The sequence below is a fragment of the Martes martes genome, assembly GCF_963455335.1.
Source record: "Martes martes genome assembly, chromosome: 5".
Classification (NCBI taxonomy): Eukaryota; Metazoa; Chordata; class Mammalia; order Carnivora; family Mustelidae; genus Martes; species Martes martes.
Window position 1 is genome coordinate 60,302,624 of NC_137892.1, and position 16,502 is coordinate 60,319,125.

The 16,502-nt window shown below is 35.5% G+C and overlaps 1 protein-coding gene across 4 annotated transcripts in view; it reads left to right on the top strand.

The window, feature by feature from the left end:
- Positions 1–16,502, top strand: part of SSBP2 (single stranded DNA binding protein 2) — a 298,558-nt gene that overhangs the window by 91,227 nt on the left and 190,829 nt on the right. For all 4 annotated transcript variants that reach the window (XM_080804679.1, XM_080804678.1, XM_080804680.1 and 1 more), the window contains exon 4: positions 14,000–14,084. In XM_080804679.1, the coding sequence (XP_080660805.1) occupies positions 14,000–14,084 (85 nt within the window). The remainder of the gene's footprint in view (positions 1–13,999; positions 14,085–16,502) is intronic.

Genomic DNA, 16,502 nt, shown 5'->3' on the forward strand with positions numbered 1-16,502 from the left:
GATTCAAGGGAGCTTTTCCTCTGTGGCTTTGGTGTTTTAACTAATTTTAATTTGTATGTAGTTGGAGATATCAAAGAAATGATAAAAAATGGGCACATATGTATTTTACAGTCTATTCAATTTAAGTGTAGCACATGCAAAATATGGGTACAATATTCTCAGTGTTTTTAAATTTTCTCCCCTGAAACTACCAACAAACCCTTTGAGGAGCTTACTTCATCTGTGTAAATAAGTGGTTCTTAATGATTGTGAGATTATGGGATCCTCTGAGAACCAATGAAAAGCTATGGATCCTCTCCTACAGAAAACTGCCCAGATCCCAGACTTTCATTGTGTATAGACAGCCATGACTGTGGGCCTTAAATGCATCGGATGCTTTGACCTTTTTTTGTTGCTGTTAACTGTTTCAGAGGTCCCTTTGATTTTTCTTTCTTTCTTTTTTTAATTAGAATTTTTTTTCCAGAGCAGTTTTTAGTAGATTCACAACACAGTTATAGGGAAGATACCTTCTGACCCCAAATAGGCCTAACCTCCTCCATAATAACATTCCCCATTAGAGTGGTACATTTGTTAGAGTTTATGAACCTACATTGACACATTTGTAATTATCCAAAGTCCATAGTTTATATTACAGTTCATTCTTGGTGTTGTACATTCTGTGGTTTTGAACAAATATATAGTGATATGGTCCATCATACAGAGTATTTTCACTGCCCTAAAAATCCTCTGTGCTCTGCCTTTTCTTCTGTCCCACTCTTATGCTCCACCCTTGGCAACCACTGATCCTTCTACTGTCTCCATAGTTTTGCCTTTTCCAGAATCATTTAGTTGGAATCATACAGTATGTAGTCTTTTCATATTGGCTTCTTTCACTTAGCAATATGCACTTAAAGTTTCTCCATGTCTTTTCATGGCTTGACAGCTCATTTCTTTTTAGTACTGAATTACATTCCATTGTCTGGATATATCATGGTTTATTTATACGTTCACCTCCTGAAGGACATTTTGGTTGCTTCCAAATTTTGGCAGTTATGAACAAAGCTATTATGAACATCCATGTGTTTTAATTTTTGTCGTGAATATAAGGTCTTTGTCTAGATTCATGTTTTTGCATGTGGATATCTAGTTGTTCTGGTACCTTTTGTGGAGGAGACTATCTTTGCTCTATTGCATTGCCTTTGCTCCTTTGTCAAAGTTCAGTTGACTATATATGTAGATTTTTTTCTGGCTCTCTATTCTGTCCCACTGTTGCAGTGTCTAATTTTTCACCAATACCACACTGTCTTGATTACTATAGTTTTATAGTAAGTCTTTTTTTTTATCAAAAAAGAATAGTCTGTGTGTGTGTGTGTGTGTGTGTGTGTGTGTAGTTCTTTTATCCCCAGTGTTCCAAGATTCCCTGTTTATGCACCACACCCAGTGTTCCATGCAACACATGCCCGCCTTAATATCCACCATGAGGCTCACCCATTCCCCCTTCCCCCTCCCCTCTAAAACCCTCAGTTTGTTTCTCAGAGTCCACAGTCTCTCATGGTTTGCCTGCCCCTCTGATTTCCTCCCATTCACTTTTCCTTTCCTTCTCCTAATGTCCTCCATGTTCTTTCTTATGTTCCACAAGTAAGTGAAACCGTATGATAATTGACTTTCTCTGCTTGACTTATTTCACTCAGCATAATCTCCTCCAGTCCCATTCATGTTGATACAAAAGTTGGGTATTCATCCTTTCTGATGGCTGAGTAATATTCCATTGTATATATAGACCACATCTTCCTTATCCTTTTGTCTATTGAAGGGCATCTTGGCTCTTTTCATGGTTTGGCTATTGTGAACATTGCTACTATGAACACTGGGGTACATATGGCCCTTCTTTTCACTACATCTGTATCTTTGGGGTAAATACCCAATAGTGCAATTGCAGGGTCATAGGGTAGCTCTACTCTTAATTTTTTGAGAAATCTCTACACTGTTTTCCAAAGTGGCTGCACCAACTTGCATTTCCACCAACAGTGTAAGAGGGTTCCCTTTCTCCATATTCTCTCCAACATTTGTTGTTTCCTATCTTGTTAATCTTTGCCATTCTAACTGGTATAAGGTGGTATCTCAGTGTGGTTTTGATTTGAATTTCCCTGATGGCTAATGATGATGAACATTTTTTCATGTGTCTGCTAGCCATTTGTATGTCTTCATTGGAGAAGTGTCTGTTCATGTCTTCTGCCCATTTTTTGACATGATTATCTGTTTTTTGGATGTTGAGTTTGAGGAGTTCTTTATAGACCTTGGGTATCAACCCTTTCTCTGTAGTGTCATTTGTGAATATCTTCTCCCATTCCATGGGTTGACTCTTTGTTTTGTTGACTGTTTCCTTTATAGTAAGTCTTAAAGTTGGAAAGTATCAGCCCTCCAACTTTGTTCTTCTTTAATATTGTGTTGACTATTCTGGGTCTTTCTCTTCTCCATTTAAATTTTAGAATGAGTTTTTGCTATCCACAAAATAATTTGTTGGGATTTTGATTAAGATTGCTTTGAATCTGTAGATCAAGTTGGGAAAAACGGACATCTTGACAATACAAGATGCCTGACCTTTTTAATCCTTAACTCTTTTTAGAGCTTTGCTTTATCATATGTGCCCTAGGTTAGGGATTCAGGATTATGATAATGGTTACTCTTTCTTTTTCTTTCTTTCTTTCTTTCTTTCTTTCTTTCTTTCTTTCTTTCTTTCTTTCTTTCTTTCTTTCTTTCTTAAACCTGGGAAGCTGTTAATGCTGTCAGTAAGGTCCACATGAATAGGATTATGTATATTCTTCTAGAACTTAGTGCTTGCTCATTTGGTCAAATGCAGGGTCCCTTTTGGATGGACAAGTTGCAATTCTGTGACTTCTTTTCACTTTTTTTTTTTTTTTTTTTTTTAGAATATTTGAAAATGGAGTTGTCCTGTTGTTTAAGTTTCTTCATCAAATATTTACAAAGTACAAAACTATGCTTCCCTCAAGGGGATAAGTACAGGAAAGATAGACAGTTAATAGTATTATAACTGAGGTATATACTAGTTTTAATAGCAATTCAGGAGGAATGCTTCTTTCAGCTTGTGAGATTTAGGACAGGCTTTATAGAAAAAGTGAGTCTGAGCTGAGCTGGAAGCGGAGTGAACAAAGGATATTTTGGACAAGGAATAATTAGTGTGGAGTCTCAAAAGGAATGATCATGAATCCAAGAAGTGACTGGTAGTTTGGATCAGGTGAATTGTAGTTACAGTACTATGAAGTGATAGAGTATAAGGATAAAGACAAAGGCAGGGGCTAAATTATGAAGTCCTGAAGTACATCAAGGGTTTTAGATGAAAGCACAAAGATTTTAAACACTGTACATGACATGATTAGATTTGTGCTTTTAGATATTCACTTGACATCAACATAGAGATGGATTGAAGAAGTCTGAGAACAGAGATAGAGTCTACTTATAATTAAGTGTAATTGTCCAGTTGAGAGGTGATAGCAAACGGAAAGTAGAATAGTTGGAATGTGAAGGAGAAGTTTCCCAGATTTTAGATTTGAGGTGAGCTGTGATGTCATTGACTGATAGAAAGAGCAACAAACTTTGGAGAAAAGGTCACGATTTGTCTTGGACAGGTTTAATTTTGAGATGCCTAAGTGACATTCATATAGAGTTGCCCTAATACAAGGTCAGAGATATGGGTCTATACATCTGAGACAGGTCTATAGTGGTTTGGGAATTATGAGCACAGACCATACTATTGGTGAAAAGTATTTATAGATTCAACTGCCCAATGTAACAAGTAAGAGCAGGGCCTGGGGTTGGAATCCTGAGGAAAGTCAACATTTAAGCCTGGGTAGATGAAGAGCAGCCTCAAAGGAAACTAATTGGAGAGGAAGAAGAGTAATCAGGAGAGAATAATGTATGGGAACCAGGTAAGATATTTAATGTAGAGATTAAATTCTGCAGCAAGTGTATGTAAAAGGACCCAGAGATTTTCCTAAATTGGGAAGGGGGTGAAAGTGAGATTCAGAAGGCTGCTTTAATTCATTTTTCCACCTCAAGGGTTACTGAGAATAGCTGAAGTGTGTGGTGCCACATGGAGTAGTTTCAGGATTAACCAATTTTTTTTTTTAAAGATTTTATTTGAGTGAGAGAGAGAGCATGAGTGGGTGGTGGAGGAGTAGAGGAGAAGCAGACTCCCTACTGAGAAAGGACCCCCCCCCCACCCCAACAATGATGCAGGGCTGAAGGCCTAACTTCAGGACCCTGGGATAATGACCTGAGTTGAAGGCAGACACTTAACCGACTGAGCTATCCAGGTGCCCCACATTTTTCTTTTTAAAATAGAATAAATTTGAGCATGTATATAGATTGAGATGAAAAGAATAGGGAGGTTGAAGATATATGAAAGGGAAACATGCAGAGAAGTGCAGAAAAAAAAGAAATTCAGGGAAATCAAGAGGTGGAAGAATTGGAGAGGAAAGGGCAATTTCTGCTTTTTAGTATAGGTGGAAGGAAGTGTGTGATTTTATTTTCTGGAAGTTTTTCCTTGTTTCTAATGTAATTTCCTTTACCGCTTCTTTTTTTCTTTCCCAGTTTACACCCAGCCCAGTGCTATAGTATTTCCTATGCCTCCTGTGTTCGTTACCTTTACCCAGATCAAATCCCCTTTGAAAATGTATTTCCTGTTTGTTTTCTTTAATGAAAGTTCCCAAGGCTTCTGTGAATTTCAGAAACAGAAATGCCAGGAAACTTCGTTCTCCTGAAATTAATGTCCTTTTCAATTTGGGTAACTTAAAAATAGACACTTTTAAAATCTTCCTATTTAATATTTTAATGGCAGAAATTATGCTTTATTCTTTCTTAATTTTATATGTAAAACACCTTTTGAAATTACTTTGGGCCCATGTATTTATATCCTGAAATTAAGTATGTATGATGAAGCAGAAAAAATAAACTAATAACTAAGATTATCATGAGAATTCAGTTTCTTTCACTGGGAACGGGAAGTCAAATATTACAGTACGCTAGCACTCTAATGATTTTGGAGTCTAATGGATGACATCAGGTATAGCTAAGAATAACCAAATACCCATGTGAAAATAATAGCATTGAATTAGTCAGTTGGCTCACTAGAATGATATAATAATTATCATCGTCAGACTGTTTCTTACTCATCTTGTATGTCTTGCCTATAATAGGCATTTATTTGAATTGAGTTAAAATAGGCTGGGGGATGGGTAAAATAGGGACAGGGATTAAGGAGTGCACTTGTGATGAGCACTGGGTGATGTATGGAGTTGTCGAATCACTATATTGTACACCTGAAACTAATATTATATTAATAAACTAATATTACACTAATATTAAACTAATATTATACCTGAAACTAATGTGAAACTAATTATCATGCTAACTAGCTGGAGTTGAAATAAAAACTTTTTAAAAAGTTAAACACAAGATAAGACAATCCAGATGACAACTAAAATGGGAGTATAATCTTGGTGAGAAGGCAATGAAAAGTCTTAGCAGAGAGAAAGCAAAGAACAGAGGTGGTTAAGTTATAAAGAAAAATCAAAATATGTCTGGGAGAATAGGAAAAGAATGAAAAAATAGAAAAATTTGGTGATGAGCAGACATTGTAAATAATTATGGAATTTTCCACTAAATATTAAGGATTAGAAAGGAAACTGGGCAAATTTTACTCTTAATAGAAAGGCTTTTTTTTCACACCATACTAGTTATGAGAATTTTTTAGAATATCTTTATTCTTTTAAAAGTACTTTTGCATATACCATCTCTTTTATCTGTACAGAAGTTCATAAAATATATAATATATTCTTTTTTAAAAAGTTTTATTTGTTTAGTTATTTGACAGAGAGAGAGAGAGAGACAGCCAGAGGGGGAACACATGCAGAGGGAGTGGGAGAAGGATAAGCAGGCTTCCCGCTGAGCTGGGAGCCCAATGCAGGGCTCAATCCCAGGACCCAGGACCCCAGGATCACGACCTGAGCCAAAGGCAGATGCCCAATGACTGAGCCACCCGGGCGCCCCATATTCTTTGTTTTCACACAAAGAAACTAATGAAAAAAAGAAAAACAAACTATTTTGTCAAGGTCAGATTTAGAATTAGAATTGAAATTTTGTGAATTGTAACCAGTGCTCATCTCAGTAACAGATGATATTTGTTCAATACAGAGCAGAATTTAGTGGCCCACTATTAATAAGACATTAATTACAGTTCCCTTTTAAACATCCTGAGTGGCTAATTCTAGACAGTAGATATAAATGGGACTCAGAAGAGTTGTCTCTTCTGAGTCTGGTCTATATTGAGGCATCCATGCATTACTGGCAGCTGCATGTGGGGTGAGGGGGTGGTTGCCATAGGATACTCAGGAAATGAGTTGGAGTATGAGGGTCAAAGGTAGGATAACAAAGTGTTTGCTGTCTTATCTAGGACAGGTATCTACTACATTTATAACAGCTGATGCTGCTTGGAGTGCCAGAGCTGCATAAACTTGCCCGTAATCAGCATGAGCCATCTTGAAATGAGAACTCTTAATACCATACTCACAATAGAGGTAAAATAATGTAAGAAATAAAAGTTCAAGCTCAGCTCTACTGCTAACCAATTGTGTCCCCTAGGCAAATTATTTAACCTCTTTAAGCTTTAGCTCCCTCCTCAACCAAATAGGCATAATAATGGGAGGATTAAATGTTGAATGTATGATGCTTAGTATATGATGCTTGAATTTAGCACACAAGGTATTTTAATGATACTTTAAAATATGAATTCATCATGAATCGAAGAGTATTATGAGAATTTTATGATAGTTGGACAAAATGTAATGCTTACATTTTATAAGTTATTAAGTAATGTTAAGGAATAACACAAGCACATGTATTTGGAAGTTTTAAGGTACATATACATTTTATGTAAAATCCTCCTTAGTTTATGAATAGATAATTTTCATCAGTATAGATTATGAGTAAGATTAATTGAAAATATTTTTTTGGGCCAAAGAGAAATAACTTCCTTAGCTATTAATGATTTGAAGTTATAGTAATGTGGCTTGTCTCCTGTGTGGTTTTTTTTTCTTCTTTTTTAAATTTTTATTTTCAGCTAGTCCCAAATGTGGCCAGTGGATTAAGGTTACATAATTATGTTAGCATCCTATCTTTGGGACACCTCTGGAGTGTTTATTCACCTTTGTAGACTTCTCTGACAATCATTTTGCTTTCATTATTCACTAGAGATATTAACAGCCAATGAAATCATTTTCACTCACATCCTCAGAATGGAAGAAAAACAGTGTTTGGATGAGAATCCTCAGCTTATAAATCTTGTATTTTCCTTTGATTTATGTGGGGGAAATTTTAATAATAATAAATGGTACAAGAACAAAGATTTTAATGCTTAGCAGGTTTTGATTCCTGTATTTAATTTATTTTTAAAGATTTTATTTATTTATTTGAGAGAAAGAGGGAGAGCGCCAAAGAAAGAGCATGAGAAGGGGAAGGAGCAGAGGGAGAAGCAGGCTTCCTGATGAGAAAGGAGCCCAATGATGCACAGCTGAAGGCCTAACTTCAGGATCCTGGGGTCATGAGCTGATCTGAAGGCAGATGCTTAACTGACTGAGCCACCTGGGCACCCAATTCCTGTGTTTAGTCTCTAACTACTTCATTTGTTTTTATTGTATTTTACTTTATTTATTTACTTGAGAGAGAGAAAGAGAAAACAAGTACGGGGGAGGAGCAGAGGGAAAGGGACAAGCAGACTATGAGCTGAGCTTGGAGCCTTGTGTAGGGCTCGAACTCAAGACCCTGAGGTCATGACTTGAGTCAGAATCAAGAGTCGATAACTTAACTAAGGCACCCAGCCGCCCCTCTATTTCATTTGTAAAATACAAATTTTTCACTTGTTTCTGCTTAGGAACAGAGAGACTAAATCTAAACCATTACTCATGATGATGAATCCATCATGTTTCAAGGATGATTTTTGATATCAGGCTTAATAGATGTAGAGGTGAAAGCAAATGAGAAACTCCTTAGCCACTAGCATTTCCAGTTGTACAGAGAGGAAGTTTGTATCTGTGGAATTCCAGAATTTTCTGCTGTTGGCCCATATGGGAATCAAGGAATGAGTTCAGTGGGTCATCCAAAAAGCTTACTAAAGAAATCAAATGAAATTCCTCCAGCTAAAAGTAAATCAAGTATTGCCATGAGTCTTACCTACTTATTAAAAAGCCTAATTTCTCCTCTAAGACATAGTCCACATTTTCATATGATAAATGTCATGTCATCATAGTATCAGCCATAAGCATTTACCCAGGGTATTTATAAAGTCTTAATAATATATGAGATGTAACTTCTACATAGAGTTGTATTTAGGTGCTTTAGGAAATTGAGTTGAAATTGTGAATTCAATTCATCTCTTGTTTTGGATCCACAGTCACATACATAGCATGGATCATGTATATATTTTTTCTTTTGTGCAGGATATGAGGTGGCATATTGCATAGATTATGCATTAATATATACTTGAAATATTAGTAGAAGAAAATCATAGTTTAAAATTCTAATATATCAAGGGTTTATAGAGGTATTTAACCTTGTTGTTTTCTAAATTAGCTAAGTGATTTGTCTTCTGTCCCACAAAGCCAGGCATGGATTAATTGCAGAATGTGAACTCAGGTTTTAGTCACAGTGCAGGTTTGTTGCTGTTGTTATGCTATAACTTTTTTTTTTTTTTTTTCAAATATTAGGATGGTATTGTAGCAGTCCCAATATACTGTATGAGTCAAATACCTAGTACAAAACATGGCTTGGGTTTTCTAGAAAAGATAAACTTTTGAAATATCTTTCCCATCTGTAATCACAACTTAGGTAAAAACATACAAATACTTATAAAATAGATGAAATGTCTTCAACATGAATATAATGGCACTAAAAATAAATTTTATTTAATTTTTAAATTTTTATACTTTCAATTTCATAATATACTTCAGATTATTTTTGACTCAGTTATGAAACTTTCCTAATGAGTTGGGTTTTTTAATTTGAAAATTTGCCTTATTTTTATGATGACTATTCTTTATTAGTAGTATCTCATAGCTTTCTGGTGGCCACCTGAGCTCTATGGTCTTTGAAGTGATGGAATAGAGATTATGAATACACAGAAAAGAATTAACATTTGTTTTAGTCACTGTAAAATGGTACCTAGAACACCTAGAACATGGCTGGCCAGGAAAAGTTTTTTTTTCCCCTCAGTTTTTTCAAATTGTGGCAAAATGCACAAAAGATAAAATTCGCCATCTTAACTATTTTTTTTTAAGATTTTATTTATTTTTTCAACAGAGAGAGATCACAAGTAGGCAGAGAGGAAGACAGAGAGAGAGGAGGAAGCAGGCTCCCCGCCAAGGAGAGAGCCGGATGCGGGGCTTGATCCCAGGACCCTGGAATCATGATCTGAGCCGAAGGCAGAGGCTTTAACCCTCTGAGCCCCCCAGGGGCCCCAACTAATTTTTTTTAAAAGATTTTATTTATTTATTTGACAGACAAAGATCACAAGTAGGCAGAGAGGCAGGCAGAGAGAGAGGAGGAAACAGGTTCCCTGCTGAGCAGAGAGCCCGATGCGGGGCTCGATTCCAGGACCCTGGGATCATGACCTGAGCCGAAGGCAGAGGCTTTAACCCACTGAGCCACCCAGGCGCCCCCCATCTTAACTATTTTAAGTGTATATTTCAGTGTTATTAAATACATTCATAATGTGGTGCAGCCATCACCACCATCCATCTCCATAACTCTTTTTACCTTGTAAAACTGAAACTCTATATCCATTAAACAATAACATCCTATTCTCTGCCCTTCCAGCCCATCAACCACCATTCTGTTTTCTTTATGATTTTTAGCTACTGTAAGTACCTTGTATAAGAATCATACAGTGTATTTCTTTTAGAGACTAGCTTATTTCACTTAGCATAATGTCCTCGTGGTTCACCCATGTCGTAGCATATGTTAGAATTTCCTTCCTTTCAAAGGCTGAGTAATTTTCCATTGCGTTTATGTCCTACATTGTGTTATCCATCAGTGGACCCTGGGATTACTTCCCTGTTTTAACTATTGTGACTAATGCTCCTTTTAACCTGGGTATATGAATATCTCTGAAATTTTCTATTCTTTTGGGTATAATCAATCACATGGTTAAATCTGTTCCTAAATCTTTTTTTTTTTTTAAAGATTTTATTTATTTATTTGACAGACAGAGATCACAGGTAGGCAGAGAGGCAGCCAGAGAGAGAGGAAGGGAAGCAGGCTCCCTGCTGAGCAGACAGCCAGATGCGGGGCTCGATCCCAGGACCCGGGATCATGACCTGAGCCGAAGGCAGAGGCTTTAACCCACTGAGCCACCCAGGCGCCCCTGTTCCTAAATCTTTTTGACACAATTGTAAATGGAATTGTTTTCTTAATTTCTCATCTTGATAGTTCATTGTTAGCTTATAGAAACACAACTGATTTTTGTATGTTGATTTCATATCCAGCAACTTTACTGAATCCATTTATTTAGTTCTAACATTTTTTTGGTGGAGTCTTTAATATTTTGAGTCTTCTCTTTCTCTCTCTCTCTGTTTCTCTCTCTCTTTTTAGTTCCTCTAGCTCTAAAGGTGTCAAGTTTATTGATCTTTTTGAAGAACTAGCTTTTGGTTTTATAGAATTAATATTCCTGTTCTCTGTTTCATTGATCTCTGTTCTAATCTTTACTATCTCCTTCTACTAGCTTTGGGTTTCATTTGTTCTTTTCTAGTTCCTTAAGTTTTAAAGTTAGGTTGTTGATGTAAGATCTATCTTGTTTTTTAAATATATTTATAGCTTATATTTATAGTTTTAAATTTCCCCCTAGTATTGCTTTTGCTGTGTCCCATAAGTTTTCGTATGTTGTGTTTTCATGTCATTTCTAAGTATTTTTTAATTTCCCTTGTGATTCTTTTTTGATCCATTGGGAGTTTGTGTTAATTTCACAAATTTGTGGATTTTTTAGTTTTCCTTCTGTTACTCATCTCTAACTTCATCCCATTGTGATCAGAGAAGATATTTTGTATGATACCTATCTTTTCAGCTCTACTGAGACTTAATGTATGCTCTAACTTACGGCCTATCGTGGAAAATGCCTCAATTACCCTTGAGAAGAAGGTGTATACTTGTTGCTAGGTGTAGTGTTCTGCATATGTCTATTAAATCTAGTTAGTTTTTGTGTTGTTTAACCCTCGTTTCCTTGTATATCTGCTGTCTGGTTATTTTATCCAGTATTGAGAGTGGAGTATTAATGTCTGTAACTATTATTGTGAAACTGTGTATTTCTTCCTTTGGGAAATGTCTTCAAAGGGTATATTTCTTTATCTTTATTCAGGGAGATCATACGTAGGTGATGTAGAATTGTCGGAAATATACCATATATGAAGTTATCCCATTTTAGTAAATTGTTTTATTTTCCCTCATCTTGATCTTGTAAACTTTTTTTTTTTTTTAATATTTTATTGGGGCGCCTGGGTGGCTCAGTGGGTTAAAGCCTCTGCCTTCGGCTCAGGTCCTGATCCCAGGGTCCTGGAATCGAGCCCCGCATCGGGCTCTCTGCTCAGCCGGGAGCCTGCTTCCTCCTCTCTTTCTGCCTGCCTCTCTGCCTACTTGTGATTTCCGTCTGTCAAATAAATAAATAAAATCTTTAAAAATATATATTTTATTTATTTACTTGACAGAGATCACAAGTAGGCAGAAAGGCAGGCAGAGGGAGAGGAAGGGAAGCAGGCTCCCTGCTGGGCAAGGAGCATAAGGGGCTTAATCCCAGGACCCTGGGATCATGACCTGAGCCAAGGCAGAGGCTTTAACCCACTAAGCCACCCAGGCACTCGGATCTTGTAAATTTTGACTTCCAATTAAATCCATAAAGGGAAACAAAAAGATAGAAATAGAACAATGTTACTATTCCAGGATAAATACTTAATCTAATTATATGTATAAGTAATCATTTATTTATAGTTATTTAATAACTTTCAGGATATAATCTAATAATAAATTGTTTTCTTCCAGTCCACTTTGTAAGACAACATTTTAAAAGTAATAATGTAATAATTTTCAAGAAGGATCATATAACATTTGTTAAGAAATTAGTAAATAAAAAGATATGAAGGTGTTTGTTATAATACTGCACATAATATTCTGTGATTAAACTTAATATGATTTAAAACTACCATTATAAAATTTTGGTTTTAAGAGCTTTGAAGTTCCTTAAGAACATGAAAATAGAATAATTGCAATATACTATAACACATAACACACTTGACACAGGTGGAAAACTTTTAGCTATATCTTTGTATATCTGTAATTCCTAAGTCCAAAAAGGGACATAGAAAGGCCAAGTACAACTTCTAATTGATTTCCTTCTCGTAAAAGAACTGAAGTTTATTCAAATTATTTTTCTTTATTGTTTTCCTTATTTTTCCCTGCTTATTACAGAAACTTAAAAGGAAATTAAATGCCAATATTCCATCATTCATATTTTTCATCTTTGAATGTAATCTTATTTTACTGAACTAGTCATGTGATAAGGCCTACAGAATGTTTTCTCCTGTGGGGAGAGATTCAGACTGAGCCTTTAAGGGTCAGACCAAAGAGGCCAGGTTTAATTTACCAAGTTTTTATTGTACCATCGTTACCTGTGCACTTGGTACAATGACCTGCCCTAGCAATATGTATGCATATTAAGCTTTTAAGCAAGCTAATCACAGTGTTGATTATATTACTGATAGTATGCTTAGTTTATGCCAGATGCTCTGTTTATGTTGTATAATTCAGCTTTCTCAACAACCTCATTTTATTTTATTTATCATATTTTATTTTATTTTTTTAAAGGTTATTTATTTATTTATTTGACAGAGATCACAAGTAGGCAGAGAGGCAGGCAGAGAGAGAGAGGAGGAAGCAAGCTCCCTGCTGAGCAGAGAGGCCCAATGTGGGGCTCCATCCCAGGACCCTGGGATCATGACCTGAGCCGAAGGCAGAGGCTTTAACCCCCTGAGCCACCCAGGCACCCCTCAACAACCTCATTTTATAGAGTTTAAGCAACTTAAGCTAGTAATTAATTGGCAGGGCTGGCTTTGTCTGAGATATATCCTATTCCAAAACCTGTGCTCTTAACTACTTAATTTAGTCTACTTTCCAGTTTTTGTAGAATGAAAAATGTATAATAAAAAAAGACTTCTGTTCATCAGTGTAATTGCCTTTGTTTGTTGCCGGTATTTCTAGACATTTGCTTTCCTGATTTTTTAATCATTTGTTATAGCTCATTGTTAGTTTTATAGATGGTAGGATGATCAGAGCGTAAGTTTTGTAAGCAGTGTAATTATTTTTTTCCCAACTGGTTCCACCTTGCTTATTCCCATTGTTCTTGAACAGAAGGGGAAAAAGAGAGAGCATGGACTTTTTGAATTTTCAAAATTACTAACCTATTTTGGTCATTGCAAGGGCAAACAAAAGGAAATTTTAAGAACATACGTTTGTTTGAACAATGTGATTTAATGGTCAGGATACTAGCCTGGTAGTTGGACAACAAAATTATCTTGAAAAAAATAATGAACCACTTTATTCTTTAATGATTAAATTAGGATATTATTTATTGTTTTTATCTTCATGGGGAAGTTGTGAAAAGCGTTATAATTATTTCAATCATGTGTTTAAGTGATATAAACAGACAATTAAGAATGACAGTTTAAAAATTTTTAAAATTATTTTATCCTTTTAGGAAAAATCTTAGCATTTCTGAAAGAGCTAGATTATATCTTACTATTGCAGGAGGAACCTTACCTGAATTTATATCTTTCAAAGAAATATTTGTCCTGAAGAAGAAAACACATTTTGTATAAAGAATAATACATGTCTTCTATTTTTGGAATTGTGATCTCCTATTTGATGTTATATGACTTTCTTAATGTTTCCATAATTACTTTTTTAGTGTATTTTGGGATCTCTACTGTGCAGCTCCAGAAAGACGGGAAACATGTGAACATTCAAGTGAAGCAAAAGCCTTCCATGATTATGTGAGTTAATGTATAATTTTACTAAGTTACATTATCAGTTTTCTTTTTAACCACTGCTCTTGAACCATCTACTCTTTTCCTTTGGTTTTAAGAAATTGGTTGTTCTTTTTTTCTTGAGAAATAGGGTTATAACTTTAATAGTGAAATACAAGTGAGTGTTTAAGTCTTGTTGAAAGCTTAGGATAAGAGGCTAGTCCTAATGCCAAGTTATTAAAGGTATTTTCTTTTTATCTTTAAGCGTGCCTGATGTGTGAAATTTCAGATTTATAAAAATTAAGTAATAATTCCTTATTCTAGAAAAGGAGTCATAAGAATACTGTGAATGATAAGTTCCTCTTTTGCACATAAGATTGAAAAATATATCATGATATTATATTTTTCTTTTTTATACCTTTTGATTACATATCATAAAGCTAAGTATCTGTTACACTGAAATCATTTCTACAAATAAAATTTATTGTGAATTAAAGGAAACTCAAGAGAACAAAAAGATTGTGTGCAAAAATGAAAATTGCATTAAGTAATTAAAAAAATTTTTTTTTAATTCCTAAGGAAGGACAGTGGACTGTCCCTGGCTAGTTGATGTATACTGAGCATTTTGTTAAAAGAACTGCAAATGTGATTTTAGAGAATTGGTGGTATGAGGAAATAGAATTGTAGAAAAAAGGAGGGAAAAAACCCCAAGATTTTTTAAGAGAAAAATTACGTTTAAGAATAAGCTGGTATTGTGAAGGGACCGGGAAATGTAAAAATGACCATAAAGGAAGGATAGCTTGAGTTTGGGAGGAAGGAAATCCAGGGTCCTTAGTTTGGAGGAAGTGGAAGTGGGCTGAAACCTGAGGTTATCTGATATTAACTATTTAATGATGTAGAAGGGGGCATCATTCTGTGTGAATAGCCTTAAAAACCAGAATCAGAGTTCAAAAGGGAAAAAAGACCTCCCAAAGGATATACTTGAGGCATAGACTGAAGAGTAGAAATATCTGGGACAATTACAGCCCAAAAGTAGCACAAGGAAAAGTGTGCAGATGGAAGAGCAATAAAAGTCTTGGGCATCTGGGGGGACTGTGTAATACTTTTCATTTTGGACTAAGCTGATTAAAGTGACTGTTCCTGCTTGCCTCATCTGATGTTGACTGTATTCATAAAGCTTGCTATGCAGTAAACAATAATAGCTCTTGGGGATAATGTGAAAGGGATGGTTCTGCATGTAAAGAAAAAGTAGAGAAAAGGCAGATAAAGCAGGGCCCAGGATACAGGATTTATCTGGCCCATCTTGTTTTCCATTTTTACCCTTGGGTGGTGGCAGAAAGTAGAGCGGAGACTCAACCATGAGGATTACAAGGAATCTGGCTTGAATGGGATACTCCATCTCATCTATCTCCTGCACCAAAAAGACATGCCTAGGTTTGGCATGCTAGTCTTGGGAAACGTTTTTTAAATACTCACTAATTTTGATAACTAGGTGGCATTACATAGTGCCAGTGTTCTACTCCAAAGGACCATAATATTTGTGAATCTACATTTTAAGAAATTAATTATATAAATAGTTCTTCATAATTCTGTTGTACAGACAGTTGCACCTACTGTTCGTCATGGAGATCTTATAAGGAACACTGACTGAACTAATTTAGATCTCTTAGAATGATTAGATAAGTCATCGTCATTGTCAGAGCCTCGTCTTCTTTGTTGACACATACATGTTGCGTGCACAAGGCATTTTCAATATTTCAGGTAGCATTCACACTTACTAACTTCAAAAGCCCACTTAAATACTGCAGATTTTTTTAAAAATGAGCACTGGCTAGAGGTATGAATGAAATTATTATTTTTTTAATAGATTTTATTTATTTATTTATTTGTCAGAGAGAGAGAGAGAGAGAGAGATCACAAGCAGGCAGAGAAGCAGGCTCCCCGCAGGGAGCCCCATGCAAGACTCAGTCTCAGGACCTTGGGATCATGACCCGAGCCCAAGGCAGCGGCTTAACCCCCTGAGTCACCCAGGCGTCCCTGAGTGAACTTAGAATAGATTTTCAAGGAAGAATAATCTGTTAGCATGTAATTTGGTCCTAAGAAAATGTAGTTTAGAAAAAATTAAGTATTTGGATTTTATAATCCATTATGAATATTAGCACAGGCTTTATCAGATGTTTTATAATTTTATCTTAAGTATTAGTTTTAAGAAACTTGATTTATTTTTAGGTGGCATCTTCATTATCCTTTAAGCCAGTTTATTTTCAATGGTAATACGTCTCCAGAATTTTCTTTTATATGGAGATTTGTGTGAAAGGATTTGACTTACATAATTTCATGTTGTAATTGGATTTTTAGACATACATTTTTTTTGGTAGCATACTTTAATGATAATTTTCATGAGTAGGATTTCCTGACTTCTTAATATAAGTGACAGTTTCTGAA